The following is a 27,116-nucleotide window of genomic DNA, read 5'->3' as shown; positions in this document are numbered from 1 at the left end:
TGAATTACAACTTGGAGAGCGTTTGCCCCCAGTACAGATAGGGGTGGTACTTGCAATCACGGACTGTACCTTCCTTGGTGATGGCAGGCACTTTTCTATTCGTGAGTAATTAAAACACTGTACTGCATGTACCATAATGCAGTGAAACAGCTGGTGTTGGCAGTGCGTTCTTGCACACATACATTTTGTCAAGCTGAATAGACCGTCAACAATCTCTCCTTTGTGTGTTGCTTTTAAAAAATGACGCATTCCGCGGTGTAAGCTTTCGGTGGTAATTAGCGGCTCACCCCTCCTCGGCAGTGACCGAGCGCGCCATTATTCACGGCAGGATTGGAGCCCTGTCTTCTTGCCAATGCTGTAAGCCCTCATGACAAAGGTTGGAGAACTTTAGACAGCCCTTCCCACCCTCTTTCGCCCTTTGTGTGTCGTAATTCGGTGTTTAAGGGTTCGGACCTTGGTGTTTTCATTGTTCTGCGGCACGCCCCCTCCGTGGGTCCTGGCAGGAAGACAGGGCACATGCATGGTGGAGGTACTGAGGGGGGCTGAGAGTTCACACCTTGACCTGTGAGTGGCCCCAGAGCAGCTTCCAGAAACGGACTGTTTGCTTACCAGACCTCTGCCTTTTTCTGAATATTTATTTGGCTCCTGCATAAATTATCCGGTGTGCAATAATATTTACATTACCAGGGCCATAAGAATTATGTTGCAGAGTAGCAGGAAATTATGCGGCTGGGTTCATTCAATTATGTGGCAAGAAAAGGCAAATTATGCGGCATACCGCAGCACATTTTTTTAATAGTATTCCTTCATTATTTTTGCAGGTTTTACACATAGGTGAATTATTTGCCCAGACAGGATAACTAACTAGAACTAGTTTAACAACCAAATACAGAAATAAGCAACTGAAATATGACCAATTAACCTTTTGCGAAGGGCCTTGCACTGGGCATGCATGCATGCATGCATACATGTCATGTTTTTAGTAACCGTTAATCTGGTTAAAATAAAAATAATTTTGTGTGTTAAAATTTGAAGATTATGCAGCAGATTATGGATTATGTGGCAAATCCATATTTATGAGAGAAAAGCCACGTCTGTAGAATCGCATCATTTAATGGTACATTACACATAATTAGAATTTTGAGTGTATGCAAGTTGACGCTGTCTTTACCTTTGTCTCACCTGTTCAAGGAAAGGTGGTTTACACGCTCTGCACTTGAGTGCTAGCGAGGTAACACGGTCACTGCTGCAGTTGTGCACGAGTCAAAAGCTTACGCTGCACCTGCCTTTGCTGTACCTCTAGTGCGCAAGAAAGTTTACACTGCACCCCCCCAACTGCACCGATTGTGCACAAGCTCGTGTTCGCTGCACCCGTTTTGCACAAGTAAGCTTGCGCTGCGCCCGTTTTGCACAGGTAAGCTTGCGCTGCACCTGTTTATTTTTGCAGAAGCAAGCTTACACGGCACTTACCCTTGCTGTACGTCTTGTGCACGAGTAGGCTCCGCCGCGCCTGCCCTGCCAGCTCAGGTAAGGTAACGCTGCTCGTGTGTGTGGTGCGCTGTGCGGTGGTTGGTGTACGAGCCGTGTGGTGTGAGACGGCGGGTTCGGCCCCTGCTACAGTGTGCTGCACCTGTTCTTCGGATAAACCCATAGGCTTCGATTTTCCCTTCCTGTCAATCCAGGGCCTTTCATCCGCGCTCTATCTCAATGCACAATGCAGCGAAAACAAACACACAAAGCGCTGGAAGAAACTGAAGCCGTAAAGTGATGTCATTGGGGTGCTGTGCTGGTGCTAGACGGCTAGTTTCCGGGTGTTAGGTAAGCAGAGGAATTGCCCCGATTACTTACCGGTAATCTTCATTACTCCGAGTTAGTCTTCCTCGCCACATGACTAACTAAGTGAGCTTCAGCTCCACCACAGAACCCTCCAAAGCAAAAGTTAGCCTCCCATGCCTCCCATCCCTTCCCAATATGGCCGACCCCCTACCCCTATGACACTATAAGAGAAGGGCCGGCCCAACCCCAAAGCCTGAAACTAACAAGCAAAACATGAAGCCGATAGCCAGACAGGGAGGGAGGGACGGGAACTCATGTGGCGAGGAAGACTAACTTGGAGTAATGATGATTACCGTAAAGTAATCGGGGCATTACCTCCTCGTTAGTCATCCTCGCCACATGACTAACGAAGTGAGCACATACCCAAGCCAAACGGCTTCATGGTATACACAAAACACCACCAAGGCGATGAAAGGTTAACAAAACAACTTTAATACAACGTGTAATGAAAACCACACAATAAAAACAGTCATACAAAGGACGAATCAAGGAGCGGCAGAACCCGCACTCAGGACCGCCCCCGCAAAATCCCCAGGAACCGAGCCCCCCAGGACCACCTGGTAATGCTCCATGAACATGTGGGGAGAGGACCACGTGGCCGCCTGTCAAATCTCCTCAGTGGACACACCCTTGAACGAGGCCCAAGACACCGAGACACCCCGGGTGGAACGCCCCTGGACAGACCCCGGGAGGTCAGACCCCTGGGCCCCGTAAGCCAGCACGATAGCCTGCTTCAGCCAGCGACTGAGCGTGGAAACAGAAGGCTTGTGCCCCGACCGAACCGGGCCAAAGGGCACAAACAAGCTATCACACTGACAAACGGAGGCGGTGCGATCCAAGTAGATCTCCACCGCCCGACGGACATCCAACAAGGACAGGGGAACGCCCACCGAGGGGGAGAAGGAAGGCAAGGAAACCTCACGAGAGCGGTTAGCCAAGGAAGGAATCTTTGGCAGAAACCGGGGATCATGGCGCAGGACCAGCTGGTCCGGCAGGATCCTCAAGAAGGGGGGAGACCGAAGAAAGGACCCCAGCTCGCCCATGCGGTCGGCCGACACAATAGCGGCCAAAAAAACCACCTTGAAGGTGAGGAATTTCGGGTCCACCGACAGCAGCGGCTCAAACGGAGGACCTTGCAGAGCCCGCAGGACCAAGGGAAGGTCCCAGGGAGGAGAGAGGCAAACAGCCACAGGCCGCCGCAGAGAAAAGCTGCGCAGTAAGCGGGCCACCAAGGAATCCAGGAGGTCCAGATCCGGACTGCGGAAGACTCGCAACGCCGCCCACTGAGCCCTAAGAGTGGAGGTAGCCAACCCCAGTGGAAAAACCCTCCGCCAAGAAATCCAGAACCCTCATGGGATCCACCGGGTCAGATCCCAGCAACCCGCACCAACGGGAAAAAGAGGACCAGTGCCGGGAATAGGACAACAAGGTCGAAGACCGCCTGGACCCCTGCAAGAAAGCAACCACCCCCGGGGAGCACCCCTGGGCCAACAAGGTCACCCTCTCAACAGCCAAGCCTGCAGATGGAGCCGGCGCAACACTTCCCTGGGCAGAGGAGGGCCCCGCAAGGGGAACGGGTGATCCGGAATCGGCCAGCAAGCCCGAACCGCCAGCTCGCCCAGGAGAGGATACCAGGAGCGGCGAACCCAACCAGGAACTACCAAGAGCACCAGAGCATGGTCCAAACGGATCTTGCAAAGGACCCGAGGAATCAAAGGGAATGGAGGGAAGGCATAAAGAAGACCCCGAGGCCACGGGAAGGACAGAGCATCCACCCTCCATACCCCCGGACACGGATGGAGAGCGCAGAAGCAGGGCAGGAGGGCATTCCCCGACTCCGCGAACAAGTCCACCCGAGGAAGGCCAAACAGGCCCACCAGGAGGCGAAAGACCGACGGCGACAGGGAGAGGGCACTCAAAGGCGTGAACAACCGACTGAGATGGTCCGCCACCACATTCTCCAACCCCGGGAGATAGACTGCCTTGATCGACAAGACTGCACCCTCCGCCCAGGACAACAGTTCCCGGGACAGCAACCAAAGGGAGCGCACCCGGCAACCCCCCTGGTGGTTGATGTAACACCGGACCACCTGGTTGTCGGTCCGCACCAAAACATGATGACCCTGGAGGAAGGGAGCAAAGTCCCGGCAAGCCAGCCGAACCGCCATCAACTCGTGGTAGTTGGAGGAGCAGCGGGACAGAAGAGGACCCCACTGACCCTGAACCGACCGGAACCCCAAGGTCGCCCACCAGCCCACGTGGCTGGCATCGGTCGTGACAACCCGGGACGGGGAGACCAGGAAGGGAAGACCCTCGGACAGATGGGACGCCACAAGCAACCAGCCCAGGTCGGACCGAATCTGGATAGACACCGGAACCAGAGCCTCGTAGTTCTCGGAGCGAGGGTCCCAATGAGAAAGGAGGTGATTCACCAAGGGGTACAGGTGAAGGCGAGCCCAGGGGAGGACATTGATGGTAGCAGACATCAACCCCTGAACCCGCAACCACAGACTCACAGGAGCACAATCCCTCCCCAGAAGAGTCCCCAGATCCCGCCACAAGACACTGCGGCGAGCCAGTGGCAAGAACACCTTGCCCTGAAGCATGTCCAACCGGCCCCCAATGAAGATCAAGTCATGGGTAGGTTCGAGGTGGGATTTCCGGAGATTGATCAGGAAGCCGTGGGCCGACAGGACCTCGCAGACCCTCCGGACGTGAAGCCTCCCCTTCGAAAAAGAAGAAGCAGAGATTAGCCAGTCATCCAGGTAGGGAAAGACCCTGATCCCCTCCCGGTGAAGAACGCCCACCAAGGGCGCCAGGACCTTGGTGAACACCCTCTGGGCAGAAGACAAACCAAAAGGAAGTACCTGGAATTGGAAGTGGCAGGAACCCACACAGAACCGGAGGAAGGGCTGAGAAGACAGGTGGACCGGCACATGGAGGTAGGCATCCAAAAGATCCAGGGAAGCCACCACCTCCCCCTGGACCAGCAGCGGCAGAATCTCCTGCAGATAAAGCATTTTAAACTTAGTGTGCGGAATGAAAGTATTCACCTGCTTCAAGTCCAAAACCGGCCGAAAATCCCCAGACACCTTCCTTACCGGGAACAGAATGGAGTAAACGCCGAGGCCCCGCTGAGACGGAGGAACAGGCCGGATGGCCCCCTTCACGAGCAGGTCCTGGATGCCAGCGAGCAAGGCCGCCCTCTTGACCGGAGATTAAGGCAGAGGGGTAGCGCGGAAGGCGCCCGGAGGAGGGGAACTGAAGGAGATAGATAGATATAGATAGATAGATAGATAGATAGATAGATAGATAGATAGATAGATAGAGATATAGATAGATAGAGATATAGATAGATAGAGATATAGATAGATAGAGATATAGATAGATAGATAGATAGAGATATAGATAGATAGATAGATAGATAGATAGAGATATAGATAGATAGAGATATAGATAGATAGAGATATAGATAGATAGAGATATAGATAGATAGATAGATAGAGATATAGATAGATAGATAGATAGATAGAGATATAGATATAGATAGATAGATAGATAGATAGATAGATAGATAGATAGATAGATAGAGATATAGATAGATAGAGATAGAGATAGATAGATATAGATAGAGATAGAGAGATAGAGAGATAGAGAGATATAGATAGAGATAGAGAGATAGAGAGATATAGATAGAGATAGAGAGATAGATAGAGATAGAGAGATAGAGAGATAGAGAGATAGAGAGATAGAGAGATAGATAGATATAGATATAGATAGAGAGATATAGATAGATAGAGATAGAGAGATAGATAGAGATAGAGAGATAGAGAGAGATAGAGATATAGATAGAGAGATATAGATAGAGATAGAGAGATAGATAGATATAGATATAGATAGAGAGATATAGATAGAGATAGAGAGATAGATAGATATAGATATAGATATAGATAGATATATATAATTTTTTTTTTTTTTTCGTGACGTTATAGATAGTAAGATGTTGAAATGACACAAAAAAACAAAATCCTTCCAGAGCTAGCTATAACGAACGACCCCGCTATGCACTGCTTATGACCTCGCATATTGCATCACACTTGACATGTTAAAGGATATCCTTGATGACCTCACCGATGACATTTCAAACACCTAACTAGAACGTCATTTTGACCTTTGTTGTTTCAGTGAATTTCAAGTGTGTTATTTTAATGTAAGGTAAGATATTTTTATCATACCGAACTAGAAGTTCATTTCAACCTTATTTTTTTCTGTGAAATCTTTTAAACATTTACCCACTGAGAAAAGCTTTTGGCCATTGGCAGTGGTCGGCTCAGCGCTCTGGCACTGTGAATGGGCTGTGGGCCGCTTGCCTGGGATCTCCTGACTGGGTCCAGGGGGAGGGAGCCTTCCTCCATGTACTTCGCACGGGGCCCCTCAAGTTTTGTTACGCCACTGAGTGGGCTGAATGCAGTTTTGGCCAGGGTCGGACTGGCCTATAGGGCAGTGCCGGATGAGCCGGTCTGACTGGTCAGCATATGGGCTGTAGTGTTTGTGGGCCTGTTTTATTGTCTATTGGGCTGGTTTTAACTCAAGATTTCTCGGATATTAAAGCAAACATTGCCAACATTAAGCTTAAATCAATGTAGCCATTGTTACCTTGCAAGGCACTTCTACAGCGTCTCTTTACAAGATCAAAACTGCCCCGATTGGCTAACATGGGCCACATTTTTAGCTGTCTGATTCTGTACTGGGGGACACTTTTTTTTTTATTTTGATGCCTAGGTCTACTTTGTCCCAATCCTGGCGAGGGAACCCCATGGTGATGACAACCTAGAAAACCCAGGTAGGTGTTCGTGTGTGTCAGTGTCACCAGCCTTGCAGGTTTGGTCTACATTTGCTTTGTAGGGCTTCCCTCTAGACTGGGGTCTAGGTGCACCAGGTGGTGTAGACATTGTGTATAGCATCAGCCTATGCCTAGTGTCTCCAGAAGTAAACTAAAGAAGCGGTAAAGCGAAACCCCTCGAGATGTTAGGTCCTTCACACACATTGCTGGACTGGTTTTGGGGGTAAGGACAGGCCAGTCCTCCGTAACTATATGGATTTTGACACGTGCTTGTTATGTTATGACTATAGAGCATGCGCCTCGTGTGGGAGGGTATCCAGGCGCTAGCTAAGTAGGATGCTGTTCTGGCCGAGTCTTGAGTCTAGGTAATGGGCCAGGTTTTTCAGCTTCAGCACAGATGAGGAGGCTCTGATGTGCAGGGGGTGGTCTTTCCAGGCCTCGGGCACAAGGCCAAGTTTGTAATGGGAAAATACTAAAATGACACTAGAGCTTGTGATGTACGCCCTGCTCACCTGCTTCCTTTACCTCTCTAGGTCTGCAATGCTTGGACAGTAACCGGCCCTGCGAGAATGGCGGCAAGTGTACCATGTACTCCAACGGATCCGCATCCTGCGTGTAAGTGTAACATTTTGTTTTTCTTATATCTGCTTTTGCACGCATAGGAGTGCTATATCTGGGTAATGTCCCCATGCCCACCGTGTAAAATGTGGCTCTGGTGTGTCCCACCAGCAGTTTAGTAAGAGCTTGTAGCTCCTGGGCTACCCAAGGCTCTTGATTCTTCAGGTCTGGCCAGTAGTGTGAGGTTTATAACCCGCACCACACAAGGGCTGCACGGACGCTCTAAGATGGAACAGGAATTATGTGGTTAAGCCCTGAGGCTGCTGTGGAGAATGAAAGGGGAACAAAGAGGATGTTTGCTTGTAGATGGACCGCTTGCATTCTGCTGCCCTCCAGGGCATTGGCAAGTACATTAGGTGTGCCAAAACTGGAGATGTGCCCTGCATCCGTCTTTGGGTGGCCAAGGATGGCTTGTATAGCATGGCCTTCTATCCTTGGGCTCTTAAACCACCAAGGTGCTTAATGGGATGACCGCCCTCTCTGGAAGGTGCAGGCAGGGCCACCTGTTTCTCCTCCGCTTTGCAGTAGACCAAGGCATCCTATTCTTATGGAATCCCTGGCCATGTTAAGGTTTATAGCGTGCTGTATGCACCAGGTTTCTTCTTGGCACTAATTCAATGAGCTGCTGGAAACCTTGATGGCGACAGATGTTGCATGTTACGTGACCTCTGACTGATTCTGGGTTAAGCTGCATGCATTATTATCATACTAGAATTGTGCTTTTTGTTTTGGTGGGAATTCCCAGTAAAATGTGGTTGTGCTGGCCTGAGGGCCTCCAAGCCTCATCACTGATTCAAATGATACAGCCATAGAGATGTGCGGGGGGTACATGTGGGCATCGGGTTTCTGAAGTGGGGTCCAACCTGTAAGGAAGAGACCAGCTGTGCTTGAGGTCTGGCAGGGCCATATCTCTGAACAAGACTGGCGTGGGCTGTGGCGTGCGCTGCGACTGTGGCAGGGTATTGACGTCACTGCTTTGTTACCCACTTGTTCATATGTGCATTTCTGTGGCCTTTGATTGCAGGTTACTTTTCTCTCATACACCTTTGTTGGGTAAAAGGTTTGTATGCATGTTTTCTGTAAAACAGGGGTACAATAATCCTTTTTGTTTGGCTCAATGTTACTTGAGGTTTTTATGTCCATCTTTTGTAAATATAACAAGGGACTTGGCTTTGAAATCGTGGGCTCTGTGATGGTAGACTCAGGAGGCATGCAAGTGTCCTGTTTAGCTATTGTGCCGTTCTAATGTGTCACGTGATGAAAAGGAAGTCCTGCCTTGGAATAAAGCCTTTTGGAGCCAGGCATTTGCTGTAATATCCTGTGTATATTGATGCTTTGCCTGACTTGCCTCACGAATAAGCCCGCGTGTGGTTTTACAGTGTCGTGTTGCAGCATAAATATTTATTCCATTGGAACTGTCCGGTCTGCTGGAAAAAGGAATCGGAGTCTAGCGAAAGTTTCTGAGGACTGAGCACAGCTTACGTTGTCGCATGTTTGTTTTGTTCCATCTGCAGTGGTCCACAGTGTCAACATACTCCGTAGGTGCCAAAACATTGTTTTCAGTCATGGCATTTCACACACCGTGCAGTGTGGGAGATGAAGTCGTCCAACCCACATACACCAATTCGTTGCACCAGCTCCTGATGACTATGTCTCAAGCGGATGCACCTCTCCGAGTTTATTTGGGCAATCTAGCAGTCCCAAGTGTGTTTGATGTCACCCCTAGAGTCCTGAAGCCAACGCCCTGCAATGCTACTTGTCTATGACTGCACCACACAGGGGTGTCTGTCCATCCCACTTTTTGTCTGGGCACCCCCACCCCTAGAAAGGTGTGTATTTTGGGGCGGGGGAGGTGGTGAAAGCTTTGTTGTTTTGACGTCTGCATTTGTTTTGGGGGCACCCTGGTGGTGGTTCAAACCTAGGTTACTGAAGGACTGCTTACACTCTTCCACTGAACTCTGTTCACCTTTGACCCCCTCTTTACTGCACAGTCCCCTGGCCACTTACTATGGCTTAAAGGGGCCATCTGCCCAATGATCGTTGATGACACAATGCATGTCGACTTATTGTGGGTGATAGCGATGCTGGACTGGGAAAAGAACTTTAAAAAAAAAAAAAAAAAAAAATTCATTGGATGGCCCCTTTAAGACTTGGAGCCAAGTGTGCTTTTTCAGATCACACACCCCGGAGAGTGACCTGGAACTTGAACTAGGCAGCCACCTACCCTGTTTACCCACGTGCCCCATCCCATGCTTGACCAGGTGGATGTAAATATGGCTGCCATGAGACAAGAGGAGCAATGGAGGCCACCTACTCTGCACTGCCCAGTCCGACCTTGAGCACCCACATTCGTGGGGGGCTTGGCTGGGGGAGCTTGGGACCAATTCAAGTCAGCAACTCGCTCCATTTTCAGATTGCTGCACTTCTGGTAGTTCTGCACCGTATCGATGTCTGGCGCACTCTGGAATGCGTTTGACTCCATTGGCTGTTGATTTCAAGCGGCAAACCTGCTCGTGTCAACCCTACTGCCCTTGCCAAATTTGTTTTTTATTGAAAAGCTGAAATTACACTTTTTAAATTTTCCCTGGGCTGGTTTGGCTATATCCAGCACCTACCACTGTTTGTTTAGGAGTGTCTAAATGTATCAATTGTTCACGGTGATATGGGTTCTGTAACTCTGTGGTGGTGTATGACTTTGTTTCTGGCTTTTTATTTTGAGATGGCATTCGTTATTTTTAACCGCTCACCTGTGTGATTCTTAGAGTCGGACTTGCCTAGAGGGTATCCTGGCAGTGCCCGAAGGGCTGGTCTGATAGATCTGGGTATGGGCTGTTTTTTTGGGCAGTTTATGGGCCTGTTTTACGGTGTGGTTCAGCAGTTTTTTTTTTCTGCTGATGTATCTGCTGTTTCCACAATCATTGCCTTCAGCAATCTCAAATGCATACACGCCTTGCAAAAATGTGTCTTTTGCAAAACACTTATGCAGCGTGTCTTTACAAGTTTATAATGGCCTGGTTTTGCAAATGTGAGCCACTTTTTTTTAGCTTTCTGATTTGCGAATGGGGCCAATTTTAATTTAGTGTCCCGGCCTATTTTCTGTCCCAGTCCAGTCCCACCCTGGTGATTCTGTACAGTGCCTACTGTCTGGTCTTGTTCGTGGTGGCCCCCTACCCCGGGAGCTCCTTTTGATAAGCCCTCTCTGACCATAGTGGCCAGTGCTTGGCCCCACACCCTAAGAGTTAGGTTAAACTAACATACAAAGCCTGAAATCACCACACAACCGGCAAAGTGCTGTGAAATCAGATGGCCTCGTTCTCGTCCACGGGGTTGGACCAGGGCCTGACTGGCCATGCTGGGCATCGGGCGTTTCCCCTGGAGGCTGGAAAGGTGCGGGTCAGTTTTGTAGTGGCAGGGGCCTGTTTTGTTACTGGGGCCAGTTTTGTGGCAGTGCTACAATATCGGTCTCCTGCAACAAACGCAGCAGTGCTTTACACTTGCCACCCCTCTACCCCCCAGGGGCTGGTCTGACAAAATTGCCAGGGCTGCTTTAGGTTCCCAGTCCAGCCCTGGGTTGGACCCAGATCAGATTAAAGCTACGAGGAGCTACGCTGGTTCCGAGGGGCTAAATGTATGAGGAGCTGTTTCTGCGCGGGGGCAACTTTCTGCAGGAGAGCTGGCACGTGTGGCGTGTCTCCGTGGAGTACTTTACATGCGTGTAGTGTTTATTTTCAGTACACCCCAGCGCTGTGAGGCCCTCCCGTGTAGCTTGCCCCGTGAGTCGGGGATTTGCAGGAGTTGGCGCACACTTCCATGCAGCCTCGCTCAAGGGCTTTGTCAGCGGGGGTTCTGTGTAATGTCTGGATATCTGTGAACGGGGATCGTGTCTTATTCTTCTGAAATGAAAACATTCTCTGCAGACTCCGGAAGTCTGCATAACATCTTTCTCTGTGGCCTACTTCCGGTGACCTCAGCAGGACTTTCCCTCTTTCCACAATAGCTGACCTCGCTGCAGCTGTTTCCTGTCTGTGCTCTCGGTGCAGTTTATAAAATTTCTAGGAAATGGTGGTGGTGTGCTCTGCCGTGCCTGGCCACTTTTTGAAGCCCAGCCTCTTTAAACCTCCTTTCTTAACCCCTTGCTCTCCTTCCTTCTCAGGCCAGGTTTCTTCCTGTTTTTTTTTTCTCTCCTCCTAAAGTCATGATACAGAAGAAGTCCTAAAACCGGAGTTTGGTACAAGGCGGCTCGAGCAGTGGCTGCTTTATGTGAGCTGTGATTCTGCATGCAATGGGGTGGGGTGAGTGAGTTTTGGGGCGTAGTTAAAGGTGTGGCTAAAAAAAAAATATTTTATAACTTTTTCGGTCTTTCACCTTCAGGTAACTACATATAAAATACCACAGCTTAAAATGAAAATTAAATGCAAGTACGTTAATCAGTGGGAAATGCACCATAGTACATTATGAACCCTCTGTTAGTTAATGCACTGCTGAGGTCTGCATGTGGTGGTGGAGGTGGCGGTGGCGGCGTGTTTACAGCCTGCATGGAGAATAGGGAAAGTGCACATGACTGGTTTGGACGGCCAGAGAGGGCCGACCAAACCGGCATTGCGCATTTAGGAGCGGGCAAACCACTCCTACCCGCCCGCAAAGCAGCACAAACATAAAATGTTATCTTGTTTCGTCTTCTCGCACTGCTTGAAAGCAGTGGGGCGACCTCCTCCTCCATAGCAGAGGAGCCGCCGCTGGTGTAACTAGAGAGCCACGGAATTGAACCCTTATTGGTGCAGTGGAGAATAGTGACTTGTGTATGTTTAGTGTTACATGGTCTCAGTCCGTGACAGAAAGCACTGTGAATTTAAACTTCCAATACACACAGTATAAGATATGCTGCTACAAAATGTGTATATGGTTAAAGATAAAGTGCTTCCTAGTGCATTTTTTTTATAACTGTCTTTTAAAAGCACACCCCTCACAGGTTAGCTGGTAGCTCCCTTACAATAACTCGTAAAAAGATTACATCAGGAAGCTTCAAGTGATTCCATCAATTAAGGCCAATACCGGCTTTCAGGCACCCTTTACATTTGCAGATTAACCAGTTGTCAACATTTACATCTTTTCAGGGAACCAGTCACCCTGGCAAGAAGGCTTGTTTAGCTGTCTGCCCCTCCCTCAGTGTCCTAGCACAGGAAACTCCCTGACTTACACTTCAGCAAAATCATTTCAACTCTCAGCATTAACAATCCCAAGATGGTTGTATTTTCATGAAAGTAGGCAAACAGTTTTTCTAAAATTAAAGTATGTGCAGATCAACCCACTTGTTGCACTCCTTACCATTGGGAGATCAAGCCTCTAGAATCCCATGGGCCGTGAGTGTCTCCTGTCCAAGTGTTTCTTTCCTCACTACCCCTCTTCTTCTGTGGGTTTAAAACCGTATTTGGTTTTGTGAATCTTATTTTCAGTGCTTAATGTCTATTAAGTCTTAGTCTAGGGCTGCACAATGTTTGTGTAATATTTCTACCCTACTCAGGAAGTCTCAGAACTGCATCCTGGGTGTCGCTTTCGGAGTGAATTTGGTTTGAACAAGGATTTGTTGGAAGAACTTTCTGGTGCCTTGAGTTTTCGCCAGCTCTGTTCTTCTTTTTTTTTTTTTTCCCTTGGTGGTCCCATTTGGCACTGCAAAATAATTGCCCGTGTGGGTCATCTGCACACTGTTGCCCGAAAAGATATTGCACCTCTATAGTGTCAAGTGGTGTCTACACAGAGGTCTTTCCTACCTCTGCTCCCTGGCTCTACGGACACACTAGGCTTGTGGACTCATTTCTTCTACCTCATGTTCGTTGGACAGGACAAGCCAATGAGTGACATACCTTTTCCTACAGAAAACGCATCTTTAGAGTGTTGTAGAAGTTTCTCGAAGGTGTCTGATTTTCCAGTCGGAGCAAGAGAGTGCAGAAGGATCCGAAAGGAAGGATGATGCTGCGGTAGCATTCTCTAGCGTTGGAGTCCAACTTGCATGGCATGACACCGCTGGCATGCTAGCATGGGCCCATTGTAATAATGTCTGGGACTAGTGTGCTAGAGTCATTACAAGTCTAGAACAGGGTCATGTCTCTTGCATGCTAACACTCCTCCTGTAGTATCCGCATATATCTAGCATGCTAATGTGGAATATTGATGAGGCGATAACGTTGAGCGTGCTATCCAGCGAGGGCCTATCTGTAGTCCTGGTGCGCGTACAGTCTGCGAGCCCGGCCCTGATCTTTCTCCAGTGTGTTAGAACGAGAGCACGCTATGCATGTCTACTACATGCTTGTACCCATTTCCTGCAGGAATGGGGTACATCTAGCCTCCTAGTATTGAGTGCTCTTTATAGCAAGAGCATGTTTCTACTATAACACAAGGGCTGTATAGTAATAACACACATCTAGCATGCGAACATGAGCCCTTTGTAGTAATAGCATGGCTCTGGCGAGCTAACACGCTAGGCCTTGGTAATAATGGTATGTTGTTGCATGCTAAAACAAACTTTCGGTAGTAATGCCACACCGGTGGCATACTAGTGTGAGGACACTAATGTGGTCATACCTCTAGTGTGCTAACTCAAGCGCTCCTTGTGATATTGATATACTTCCGTTGCGCTTGCATTAGGGCGCTCTAATAATCACTAATAATTATGGTTCTCCATCTCACAAGAACACTCCATTAATGGCACTCCTAGCACGCCGACACCAGCTGAAGTAGTAACGATGTCTCTAGTGTGCTAACTCAAGCGCTCTCTGGAATATTTATACACTTCTATTGTGCTCGCATGATAATGCTCTGTAATAATGGAGACCCCTGGCGCACAAGAACCCTCCAGTAGTGGCACTCCTCTAACACCCTGACACGGGCTGGATTAGTAACGATTCCTCTAGTGTGCTAACTCAGGCGCTCCCTGTGATATTAATACACTTCCATTGTGCTTGCATGAGGGCGCTCTAATAATGGTGGCAATCTATCACACAAGAACACTCCATTAATGGCCCTCCTATAGCACGCTGACAGGCTGGAGTAGTAACAGTGCCTCTAGGGTGTTAACTCAAGCGCTGCCTGTGATATTAATACACTTCTATTGTGCGTGCTTGGGGGGTCGCGACTAATCTTTAATAATGGTGGTGCTCTACCGCACAAGAACACTCCATTAATGGCCCTTCTATAGCACGCTGACAGGCTGGAGTAGTAACAATGCCTCTAGTGTGCTAACTCAAGCGCTCCCTGTGATATTAATACACTTCTATGGTGCTTGCATGAGTGCCCAATAATAACGGAGACCTCTGGCGCACAAGAACCACCCAGTAATGGCCCTCCTATAGCACGCTGACACAGGCTGGAGTAGTGACGACGCCTCTAGTGTGCAGGTACCAAAGCCCGCTTTACTACTGGCACGCACTATTGATGTCGTTCTCCTAGTTGTGAAGTGTGGAAGCCCCCAGTCCACCCGTCCGGGGGGGATCATCTGCTAGCCCCCCGGTAGTGAATCCATGGTGATGCCAGCTGGCCACGGTCTCATCCTGGAGTGTGGTTGCCCAGCTTGTGCCCCGCTGCTCCGTTGTGCCTAGTCCAAGAACGGACCCGCAGCTCCCCACCCCCTCTAGAAGGAGCGCAGTTGGACGTGGTTCCCTCGCTCGGTCTTAGTGTGTAATTTATTCAGTGAGTAATGTGGGAACGGGAGGCCGGTTCCAGGGCGTGTGCTGCTCGGCCCTGCGCGCCGCTCTTTCATGGCCCTGTGATTGGGAAGGAGACGAGGCGCCAAGGGGCGCTGCGCCGTGTGGGGGATGCCCGAGGAACAAAGGCAAGAAGCATGGCCTTGCGGGGGGCGTGGAGAGGCCGATGTATATTCTGAAGCTTGCCAGGCACATTTACCCATGGAGGGCTGCAAGCTTTCAACGCTTCTTCCTGCCCAAAAAAAAGAAATTAGTTGTTTCTGATGTCTGATGCATGTAGCCCCTTTCTAGCACACAGCCCCCCCCCCCGCCCCCACGCCATAGGGTTTCTGTAATGCAAGCCCCTGCGGCGATTTGGGGGGGGGGGGGGGGCGGTAGTGGTGAGGGCTGAACTTCCAACCCCACCCCCCCTTTCACCAGGGCCAGGGAGCCCTTTTAGCCAGTGAATATCTGAGATAAGGAGGCATCGGGTTGTGGGTGAGCCTCAATCCATTCTGCAGCTGGGCCCGCCATTTTGTGTTACGTCACGGCTGCCACCTCGCCCTGCTCTGCCTCACTGGTCCCCTGCCGCTTCGAATCTAAAACCCCTTTGCGCACTCTCTATATGTACCCTAGTTTCGACCTGCAGCACACCCTGCTGTGCGACCCCTGACCTCCAGCAGAACCCCTGAAGCCTTTGTGGGGTTCTAGCCGACCTATTCTGGGTGTGCGGGCTGCGGACGGTGTTCCCACAAACCCCCCCCCCCCGGGTGGCGTTACATGCCCCACGCATGGGAGCAGCACCCAATCCCCGTGGAAGCCCTGGGCCTCGGCGCTCCCACACACCACGGTGGCGGGGACGCGGCTTTGGCGGCAGCGCTGCGGGGCAGGGCGGGCCCCGTTCGTACTGTTGGCGCTTTCAGCTCCCGTGGAGGGGAAGAATCGGAGCCTGGCAGTCAGGTGCGGACAGATTACAGCAGGTTGCACTGCTGGAGCAGGGTTTTCTATTGAAAATTTATTGAAATTTGAACTCCAGTTTATGTTTAAATGTCATAATTAAAATTACTGATAATTATTAAATATTAATTTTGTTGAAGTTTCTGGTTAATCAACTTTACTAATGAAAGAATTACACGCGGGATTGCATTTATGTTGCTTTATTAATATGTGAACTAAGTTGGTGAGCAAATTAATTAAATATGTGTGGCAAAAGTGCTGTTTGTTATGTGTTTGCGCTTTTAAATAATACGCTTTGCGCTTTTAAATAATACGCTTTAATGCTTCTTTATGTTGCAGATGGCTAGATAATTACATACACATAAGGGTTTAGGTGGGAATTAACACTGTATAATCATTACGATGTAGTAACGTTGTTTTGTGTTTCTTTTAATTAAGATTGTCCATTCTGGCCTAGTAAAAGATGGCCGATAGTTGCAGCCTGCATTTGAGTTGCTGAAGTATGAAGAGAGGCCTCGCTGAAAATGGTTAAAATCATCCTGACCTCGGCCTCTGTCTGTATTAAAAGCTTCCGTGTGGACAGCAGCTCCGGGCTTGATGCCAGTTGTCACCGGTTATCCTTGGGAGAGAATAAAGCCACAATGAACTTTGATAAACTTGTGGTGGCTTCGCTATGATTCCGAGGAAGAGCATTCATGGTTGTTACATTTTTTAGTTTGTGCTTCCTTCTTCCGTGTTTTTATTTTTGTGATTTTCGAGAGCGGAGATTTTCTAAATGTTGCAAGCCAACATCCTTTCCTGCTCGCTCTGCTCAATGGACAACGGACGTTTAGAGTTTGTTTGTAACTTTTAATATGCAAATTGTTAGTATAAATATTCCTAGACTAGAGAGGGTCTAAGGCCACTTCTTCCCGAACCTATGCCCAGAGGATCGACGCTGATTGAAAGGACGGCGACTCGGGAGACTTTACTGAGAGACCTGTCCCGACCCATTTATGTCATTTAGCTAGAATAGGTAACTATGAGAATAATGATTTTGCTAATTGATTGACTTTCATTTGAACTAATTTAGATAAATTGACCTTTTGTTTGAATCACAGTGTCGGGTGGTTATTTCTTTGTCATTTATTGAACCTTCGAATATGTTCTTATTGTTTAAATCATGACTCAAGACATAACAATTAGGTCGCATTGACCTCAGTCTAGATGCAGATTGTTTAGGATTTCTCTCGTATATTCAGTGTGGATAGAGTAATAGAACGAATGTTAGTGTGATGGGCCCTAGCGTATGATGAGTGTATGTGCGTATGACTGTGGAATTACTCTGTCCGTGGAAGTAGGGAGAATTTATATGCTTCGATCTGCAGCAGCACCTCTCCTCATGACTCCTGTGCGGCAACAGGTGGATGTGCCCGGGGGAGCCCCGCCCCCGCAGCAGGTGAATCACCCAAAGTGCTGGAGCGCGAGCCGCTCCCATGGGAAGAGAGCATTGCGAAACCCAAGGAGGCTCCTGCACGGTCCGGTGCGTGGAAAGCTCGCGCGGGCGGCCTCCACGCCAAGGACATCTGATGCCAAGGGGAATCTGAGCACACGGAGTTACCACCGCAGTGAGCAGGCCGAGGCACCAGGGAGGACTTCCGGGCTGTAGTGACAGGAGGCCAAACTCAAGCAGGACAACAAATCACACCACAGGCCCTGGGCATTCATTGACCACGGGGCGGGCTATGTATTTTTAGTTGCTGTCACAGCTAGCCTCAAGATAAATTTGCTTCCAACAACCACCTTGCAGCTTAAGTGTAATGGTATTGGCCGCGTCTCGGATTGTTTCAGAAATGTAGTGTAATATGAAATAAAGTACTCCCTGCTGTACATTTTAAGGATATTTCAAGTCACTGAGTTCTTGGGATCATTTAAACAAACCAGGCGAAGGCCAATTTCTTTTAAAGGGTCATGGAACTCCAAGGTGACTTGCAATATCCTGTTGAGATGTACTGCAGGGGGTACTTTGTTCATTATAATACGTGGTCACACCATCACCCTTCCGACAGACCACTTGAGTCCTTGGTGTGTTGATCTATCATATGAAAGAGATAGATTGTTTGCAAACATGAAGAATAAATGTAAAATCTGTATTACAGAATTAAACACACCTAAAAAAATGCAATATTGTCAGATTTAAAAAAAAAAAGTAAAATACTGTGGTTCAAAGTGTAAAAACAAGCAGCGTTTAAAGTGTGCAATAATAAATAGGTTGCCATAAATGTCTCTTTTCTGCTGATCATTGTTCATCTAGAAAAAGATAGTAGAACAGGAAAAGCCAGGTCTCATTTCGCTGCAGCTTTAATTATGTTTCCTGTTTTTCTCCTTTGCTGCGGTCTCTGGCAGCAGGCATTATGATGTCGGAACTCAACTGTAATAAGTGATTACAGTTGAGTGGATACATCCTTTCTTTATTACAGGCGACTACATTTGTCATAAGTCACCTGTAAAATGAGATTCCTATTACTGCCTCTTGAAGGCACCTGGCTTGGAGTTTAAATGTGAGTGAAACTGCTGTACAGGTGAAGGGAATTTCAGCCACTGCAACCTTTGCTCGGAGATCCGGTGCTTTCCTGGTGCAAAAGTAAAGATTTCAGCCCCAGAGGGGCTCCGGTAGAGGCTGTACGCCCCAGGACTTCCGCCCCTTCACCACTCCACTTCTTGGTTAGGAAGACTTTGTGGTGGGAAGTAACACCTAGGCAGTGTGGGGGCTCCGGGTGATGACCTAGTTAAAAACCACATATTGTGATTATTTGGCTGCAATTTAAGCATGCCAGTGGCATCCCAACCTGAAAGGTTTTGAAACTTCCCAGATTTAAGCAGGGCTCAGAAGGGGTTATAGCCTCTTGTGGCCTGCGTGACATGGATTGTAGGAGACTGTGACCAAGCTCTGATCAAGGCTGACTTTTCTGCCCACCCGCAGAGGGAGAACACAGCCACCACCCTATGATCCAGGGGTGAGCCTCAAGCCAAGAATGCAGCAGTGGCCTTCCGAGACTCTGCAGTGCTTTGCTGACAGCCCATGCAAAGGCGCATCAACGCTTGCACATCTGCTGGCAAGGTTATCTTGCGCTGTGGGTGAAAGGGTAAGAAAAGGTTTTCGTATGCACGGAGATGTGAAACAGTCCTAGCAGCCCACCAATGATGAGCCATTATCTAATGCAGGCGGTGCGATCCGTAAAGAAAGGTCCCACTCGGGGGAGGAGGTTCCATAGTGGCCCCATCACTTGTAAACTTGGTGGTAGTTGTTTCTTTGAAGGTCTCTCTCCTCCTTGGCACCCATTAAGATCTTGGGCAAATTCTTGTCCTGCTCTTAACCACCATAGATTTTATACGTTTATACTGTCCTGAGAATGATGCACCAGTGACGGCCACCGCAGAACTAAAATGGTTGGGGAGGGGGGGGAATATTAATTAATTTAAAAAAAACTTACCTGAGCTGCCGCTGCCAGCCGCCTCCGTGCTTCTCTCCTCCCGGCAGTTACTAGGAACAAAGCACAGGCTCCCCACCCAATCCAGATGCTGCTCTAATGCAATGCCAAGCATGAGAGCAGCGTGGGGATTTGCCTGAGCGGGCTAGTTGGGTACAGGGAGCCTGCAGCTTTTCTCTAACCCAGCTGTCAACACCGTTGGGTTGGAGAAACCTAAGTGCGCATGTCTATTTGGCTGGCCTACGACGGCCGGCCAAACCAATATGCACAATTTAGAGCGTCCATCACTCCTCCCTGCCATGCCCGCCCCATCCAGTACTCCCTGGCTCAGTCAGTCAGTGGAAAATAAAATAAACAATATTGGTTTATTATCATTTTATTTTTCGCTGACTAACTCTGACCAGTGGGGTGGCACTCCTCTGACCTTACGGAGGAGCCGCCCCTGTGATACACTCCCGTAAAAACTTTTATTTCTCCTCCTGCAGGGGTGTGGAGTTTAATACAATATCTACTTGTCCATGGGACAGGTTGCTTCATAAATCTACTTGCCTGCTTAAAAAATCCACTTGTCCCTTTGGTGCCATGTAATTCAGCGACAAATTATGGCAGCAATCTCATTATATGAATGCTCTGATTTATGCCAGGGCTCCTACTATAGTAGGGTTTGAACTCTAGCAATTGCCTTCTTTTTCCTACTTTCTGCAGATTGCATACTGGTGCCTGGAGGTAGTGTTAAGTAATAGTTCCAAGGTTGGAATGCCTTTTTGAGTCTGTGCAAACCTACTAAATTGCTTGTTTTAGGGGTTTCCTCCAGCTCTTCTCTGATCTTTTCCCGTGCTGAGAATTGGTGGAAATTTACTCCCGACAATGGCTGAACAGCTTCCAGGGTTGGAGTAAAAAGTTATTGGAGGGAAAGTTAACTTGTAAAAGCTCAACAGATTTTCGCATGAACAAATCTATACTTGCGTATTTTCTTGTGCTGAAAAGTAGTTAACAAATATTTTCTAGGAGTACGATTTCCTGGCCTACTTCTGTTACATTCTTGTGAATTCATAAGAGCTGCACATCTACACTATAATGCAAGGACATAGCCATGAATGCAATTTTGTAACTTTCTTTAAGAATTGGGCCCATAACAAGGTCTGGACTTAACCAAGACCTTTTTGGTTTTTATTAAAATTCTCCCTGTCTCTCCATCGACTGGCTTCCGCTCTTTCACAAGGAGCATATTGGCATACAAAATAGTTGAGCTCTGTGCCAGGGACTACTGTGGCAATGTGTGCTTTTTGAGACCAAAAATATTATTGCTTTTTGCCAATGTTTGGTATAGTTGTGAGGACCTGGCATCTCCCATAAAGTTTTACAAAAACCATATCAAAACAAGACCTGCATTGACAAAACCAAAAGGCTGACCACGAATGTCAGAGCTATTGGATTTGACAATGTTTATTTTCATGTTTCCTATTACCTTGCTGAAACTGGTTGCACTGATTTTTATTTTATGATTTTTTTTTTTTTTTTTTAGAAATACTGGCATGCTTCACCACGTTCACTATATGATGCTTCAAAGAAATGTTACCTACAATTATTTTAGCAAAACCTTTTTTTCTAGTTTTTGTGAACATTTTATTTTGAAAGTAAAAGATCCCGTTTGCTTTCATGCTACTGCTGATGTTTACATCTAATTAGAGTGCATTATGGGAGCATTGAATATAGCTTCATATTAAACTTTGCAAATGTGTGTACACATTTTTACACTGGAACCACAGTCCGTAGTGTGGTACCCGTTTACATTTCCTTAGAGCTCTCACCCCAATAACGGGTTTGCATTAATGAACCATGAATACAAGGTCGAACTGTAACAGATGGACACAAATATTACCTTTGTTGCAGACTATGCCTTTCCCTGATCCATAATGTGGTACTGTAAACTGGACGCCAAAGGGTTTGTGCTGCAGTGGGTTGGGCCTACCTGTTCCATACAACATTTCCTGGGAGTTGGGCTATAGGAATTCCACACCCCTTCCTGACTTGTCTGATGTAACCACATTTTTCAGTCAAAGGTGATGCACACCTATCTAGGGTTAGCCCAGCGTCGTCATTAAAGGTGACTGGCCTGGGCTGTGAAACCAGAGAGCTAGATTAGCAAGACCATTTTGAAGACTTTAGCGTGGTGCTGTGTTGAATTCAGAGGCTATTTAATTGCTTTGTTAGGTGAGACAGTGGCATGGTCCAGATGTTCTAAGGATTGTGGTTATTGGAGCTCATACAGGCAGTGGGACAAAAATGCAAGCTTCCGCTCAGAAGTGTAGGATGCAGTATTGTAGCTTTAACCCCAGTGGGTACAGCACTGATGACTGGGAGCTTAGGGTACCCCCATTGCGCGTCTCCATTTATCTTTTATGCAGGCTTCCATTTTCCCTTTATTTCCATAAATGGCTGCTCCACAGGTCCGTGTTGACCGGCCTGATATATATCCAAAGGAGAGGGTTCTGTTAAAGCCAGTAATTGTTCACAGCCGGAAAGACTGTCGGCCTTTTAAAATATGGCATGTTGGCTGTAGTGTCCGTGGCGTAGCTAGACCTACTACCTCCGAAGCAGCCCCTAAGCTTGCCACCCGGTGCAGCGTAAGAGCAGGGGGGTGGGGCGGATTGTGGTTGGGGGGGGGGGGTGGTGGCAGACAACAGGCATGGCTTGCTCACCTCTGCCGCCCCCCAACAGAAGGACCACCCTAGCTACGCCACTGTGTAGCATGGGTTCTCTAGGAGGGGTGATCTTAGCCCTACCCGTCTACCTTTTACTGTTTTTAGTCTTACATAAACCTACACACCCGACCACCCATCTATCCACCCTACCTTTTATGGCGGTGCCCTGTTCCTTCATCCCTGGTACATTGGCTGCTGCTAGTGGGAAGCCACAGTTGGCTAAGCACCGCAGGGGAGGACCGGGCAGGTTCGGCTCAAGAACCAGTCACTTAGCGGTTTCTGCGCCAAGATTCAGGCATACATAACCTACTTAAAAAGGGTTTATTTTCATGTTGAGTTGTTTATTTGGAGTTTGTGCAAAGCCATCCAGGTCCTGCAGCGGTTTCATGCAGATGTTATAATCTGTCTGCAAGTCCAATGAAGTAACTGAAACCTTGCATTTGTACACCATAAACCTCCAAAGTAAATAGTTATGACCCTTGAAGGGTACTTTATGTTGGCACTGTATTAGAAACTGAATCCCTGCATTAATATTTTCCCAGTGCCCAGATTCTGTTCTCTCCGTGGTGTTGAGCTACTGATCCCAGAAGGCAGTGAGAACCAAACTAGCATCATGCCAATTTCCAAACCTCATAAATTCTTATTGCACAGTCGCCTCTTCGGAATCGGGTTGCAGTTGATTGGCTGCAGCCTTCTCAAAAGCTCTCTGATTGGGGCTCTGACTCCTGCTGATTCTGGCACTTTGTGCCATTGGATCTTGAACAGTACACCCTTCTTTTTATTAAACTTTTTTAAAGAAATACTGCTAATTGGAAAAATAAAAATTTGACAAGATAATGGTGTCCCTCATGGAGGAATAATTGGAGCACTCTTAATGCTTTCATAGTAATGGCAGCCTTTGTCTTCTTGCTCATACACGAGGCGTTTCGGCTGCGGTTCTCGGGGGTCAGCTTTTGTGGGTTGGGGTCACCCTAGGGAGGTCCAGCTGTACCTGTGTTCTGCATCACAAAACATACTCTTCCAGCGCTGTGTACTCCAACTTTAGAACACGGTGGTTCTGGTTTCTTTACATGAACGGAAGTGGCCCACATCCTCTCCAGATGTTATGACAGGCAGGAAAGATTTATGCTGCCCATCAGACCATTAATTTTGATCTATTCATAAATATATAGAGTAGACGGCTCTGTTCTCACCAATTCCCCTGCACTTTTTTCCAAATGCTTTTTTTGGTAGTCTGAGTTTACCCAGGGCTGCCTGCCTTATCCGGCTCCTTAATCTGCTGGAGACCTGTGTTTTGCAGTTTTTGCCGTAACATGCGCTTAGATCGTGTGTACTCAAACATTTTGTGGGGGGCCAAAATGTATGGTCTGTTGTGACCAAGGGCCTCATTGATGCCAGCATGGCAGGGTGATCGGATGGGGAGGGCTTATTGGTGGACATGGGTGGAGCCAGGGCCGTACTGGCAATAGCGGCCACCGGGCATTTCATCGGTAGGCCGCTAGGGTGGGGGCTGGTTTTGGGCCCCTGGGTGTGTTTTTTGTTTCCTGGGGTCAGCAATATCGGCCCCCTGTAACCAAATTGGCTGAAACCGGCCCTCACAAACTGCTCCGCTGCACTCTCCCTCAACCCAGGGGGGGCCTGCTGAGCAGTTTGCTAGGGCTGGTTTCTGTTCCCAGTCCGGCCCTGGGGGGAGCCCATGTACATGGTGTAGACAGTGAGTTGTGCAGTTATTTTGATGATTTTGATCCATGCTGCTCTCTAAATTGACCCTGTACTCTCTAGAAGAGTCATAGATTCGACAGTACTGTGTTATGCTGTATCTGAGTTGCTATCACTCGATCACACCGCGGTAGGCCTTCCCTGCTTGCGGTCTCTACGTTTGCCGCGTCAACTGTACACAGGAAGTGACTTGATGATTGAATTGTGATCTATTAAAATTTTAGGTCTCACAGTGTACTTGTGTATTTAGTCTCCTCTATGAACATTAGTAGTGTTTAGAATCTGACTCAGTGAAGGTAACAATGCTATAAAAGTTTTTCACAAAGATCCCCCCCACCTTACAAGGTGTGTAATTCACTGAGGTTGGAAGACACAAAACTCCAATGCTAGACATGGGACCCTGATGTTGACTCCGCACAGTGGCATTTCTTCTGTGGGAGTAGTCCCCAAGTCTCCATGTCGCAACCACTCGTAGCCCAGATTTTGTGTAATGAGCAAGATGGAAAGTATGGAACCAAGAGGCAGTGTTTATTAATTAATCCTCCCCATCTGACAAATTGTGTGCTCACTTTCTGAGTGTGTGTGTGTGTGTGTGTGTGTGTGTGTGTGTATATATATATATATAGATATAGATATAGATAGATATAGATAGATGTGTGTGTATATATATATATATATATATATATATATATATATATATATATTTCGTTTTTTTTTTTTTTTTTTTAAGATGGGGGGGGGGGGGGGAAATGTCAAAATAAGCCCTGGTAGTATGTGACAAGAAACTGGACTGTGACCAGAGCATCTGGAATTATGCAATCAGGTGGCCGCTGTTTTTTTTTTTTTTTTTCCTTCTCATAATTATAGAATTGCCTCATTTGCCACATAATCCATCATCTACGGCATAATCTGCAGATTTTAACAAAGTTTCTTGGTCAAAGAGTTGAATAGTTACTATGAACGCAGGAGCATGTTTTGCCACAGTAGAAGGCTCTTTGTCAATATTAACTGTTCACCTCTGTTGCTTACTCCTATATTTGATTGTTAAACTATTTGTAATTGGGTGCAACCAATGCCCAAACTGCATTAACAAATATAACAAGCATTTACAATGCAATGGTCTTGGCATTGGTAAAGTTAGAGCTATTGGCATTGCTCATGACATTATTTTTGTTTGATTTTGTTTTTAAAACATTTAAAGAAACGGCATTGTTATTTACAATGTCAATAGCTTAATCACTCTCAAATGCGAGACCTATTGCATTTGCACCCACACACAGATTAAGCTATTGACATTGTAAATAACAATGCCGTTTCTTTACATGTTTTAAAAACATAAACAAAAATAATGTCATGAGCAATTCCAATAGCTCTAACTTTAACAATGCAGAGACCGTTGCAATGTAAAGGGTCAGCTTGCTCCCCTCATGCCGAGGTCTGAGTTGTAAGCTGTGTGGGTTACAGGTAGTTGGTCGTCAGTAAGGAGATCAGCCTTCCACATCTAGGTACATAGGTTCAAATCTAGATTCGGGGCGTCCATTCTCAGCGCCCGGTGTGACGTCAGCTCTACATTGTTTGAGGCCGAGTTGAACATTAGCCCACTCTGAGCCAGAGGCTGGCCACAGGCCCAGTGAAGTTAGAGTGCGTCTGGAATATCTTTGAGTGACGTGCAATGCCTAGGTTGTAATGTGAACAGGGATCAAGTTGGATACCTGGACTCCTATGAAGGCAGAGCAATACCCATCATTACAGCGCCACGAAGCACCAAAACTACAGAAGCAAGCACTGAACAAAAAATATAGAACTTTCACTCCCAAAACCACGCCCACTGACATAACCCATGGACATTTATTTACTTGTGTCTTCGGAAAGTTTAAAGTATACTCATGACCACTGCAATTATGCTATTCTGCATCGTGGTTTCTTGTTTACATAATTATTTGCCACATATTCCATCATCTGCTGCATAAACTGCAGACTTTCAAAACAAATGTAGCTTAAACATCAAACGTTACAACAAACGTGGTGACCGGTTTGCACGCAGAGGAAGGCCCTTCCCAAAAAGTTTAACTGATAATCTGTGTCACTTATTGTTGTATATTGTTGTTAAACTGGCATTAATGGGGTGAAATCCTTGTCCAGGTAGTATTATCATGTGTAAAAATTACAAAGTAAGTCATACTATAAAAAAGCGCCAACTTATACCACATAATTGTCCTTTTCTTGTGGCACAATTTAGCCACCAATACCGCATAATTCCGGTGGCCGCGCTCGTATGCCTGTCATTGCAACAGTGTGAGAAGAGCCCTGCTTGTGCATTCATGCTGGTGCACAGTTGTGCATAGATGGGCACCGCGCGATTTAAACCACAGTGAATATGAGAATACTAAGAGGATGCAGCCCTTGGAGGAGCAGTCTTAAGCCATCCACAGTGTGCGCCCTGAAGTCCAGAGAGGAGTTTCAGTGGCGCTACCTGTAGGCATGGGCATTAAATGCGAGTCATGGAATAGGCCGGAGAGGGGCACGCAAGTGTGGCAGGGATGGGCATCATAAAACCAGCGACAGGGTGTACCCAGACGCCGCGAGCAAAAAACTCAAGGGGAATGCATTGGTGCCTGTCTGCAGCCTTCCGCTGAGTGCACCGAAGTCTGCCAGAGAGCTCGGTCTCGTGCTGTTGCGATGTCTCCCTGACCCACATGCTGTAGACCACCCTGCCGCTGGCTGATCCCTGCTCACTTATCTCTCTGCTGCAGCCGCTGAGTGCACTGAAGGTTGCCAGAGAGCTCGGCCTCGGGGCAGTTCACCTCATTACCACTAGGCCCTCAGTTCCCTGGAGCACTGCTTTATGTACGGGCCCCATCCTCTATTGCGCCGTACCTTGACTAGGGCCCCTCCGTTGCAGGCAAAGTGGACGCTCTCTGGGTCTTGTGTGCTCCCCGGGGTGTCGCTCATCCAGGGCACAGCTAGGGTCAGTTTGCGGCCCTTTTTCATGCGGTCGACGCCATCTCGTTAAGGGCGGTTGGCAATCCCAGCTCTATGCGGTGCCTGTTCTCTGTCTGTCAGTCCACCTGGTGCGTCCCCTCAGTGGTCTTTTCAGTTCAGTAAGGACTCATCATCACAGCCTCCTCCCTAGGGCCGAGGAACTGCAGCGAATGCTCTCTGGCAGCGGTTGAAAGGAGGAGCAGAACTGTGCGTCCTACCCAGCCGCCATTAACCCAACCATATGTTGATAGAAATGGGCGTCCCCTCAGCGGTCTTTTCAGTAAAGACTCGTCACCACAGCCTCCTCTCT

The 27,116-nt window shown here is 47.8% G+C and overlaps 1 protein-coding gene across 3 annotated transcripts in view; it reads left to right on the top strand.

Annotated features, from left to right (window-relative positions):
- The window catches only part of LOC146856251 (uncharacterized), a 259,790-nt gene that overhangs the window by 38,669 nt on the left and 194,005 nt on the right, over nt 1–27,116 (top strand). For all 3 annotated transcript variants that reach the window (XR_014981452.1, XM_085654318.1, XM_085654319.1), the window contains exon 2: nt 7,213–7,294. Coding sequence is in view for 2 of the 3 variants with exons in the window: in XM_085654318.1 (XP_085510444.1) it covers nt 7,213–7,294 (82 nt within the window). In the remaining variant the exon portion in view is untranslated. The remainder of the gene's footprint in view (nt 1–7,212; nt 7,295–27,116) is intronic.

The sequence above is a fragment of the Triturus cristatus genome, chromosome 4_1 (genome assembly GCF_964204655.1).
Source record: "Triturus cristatus chromosome 4_1, aTriCri1.1, whole genome shotgun sequence".
NCBI classification, from domain to species: Eukaryota; Metazoa; Chordata; class Amphibia; order Caudata; family Salamandridae; genus Triturus; species Triturus cristatus.
This window is presented reverse-complemented; position numbering and strand designations above follow the sequence as displayed.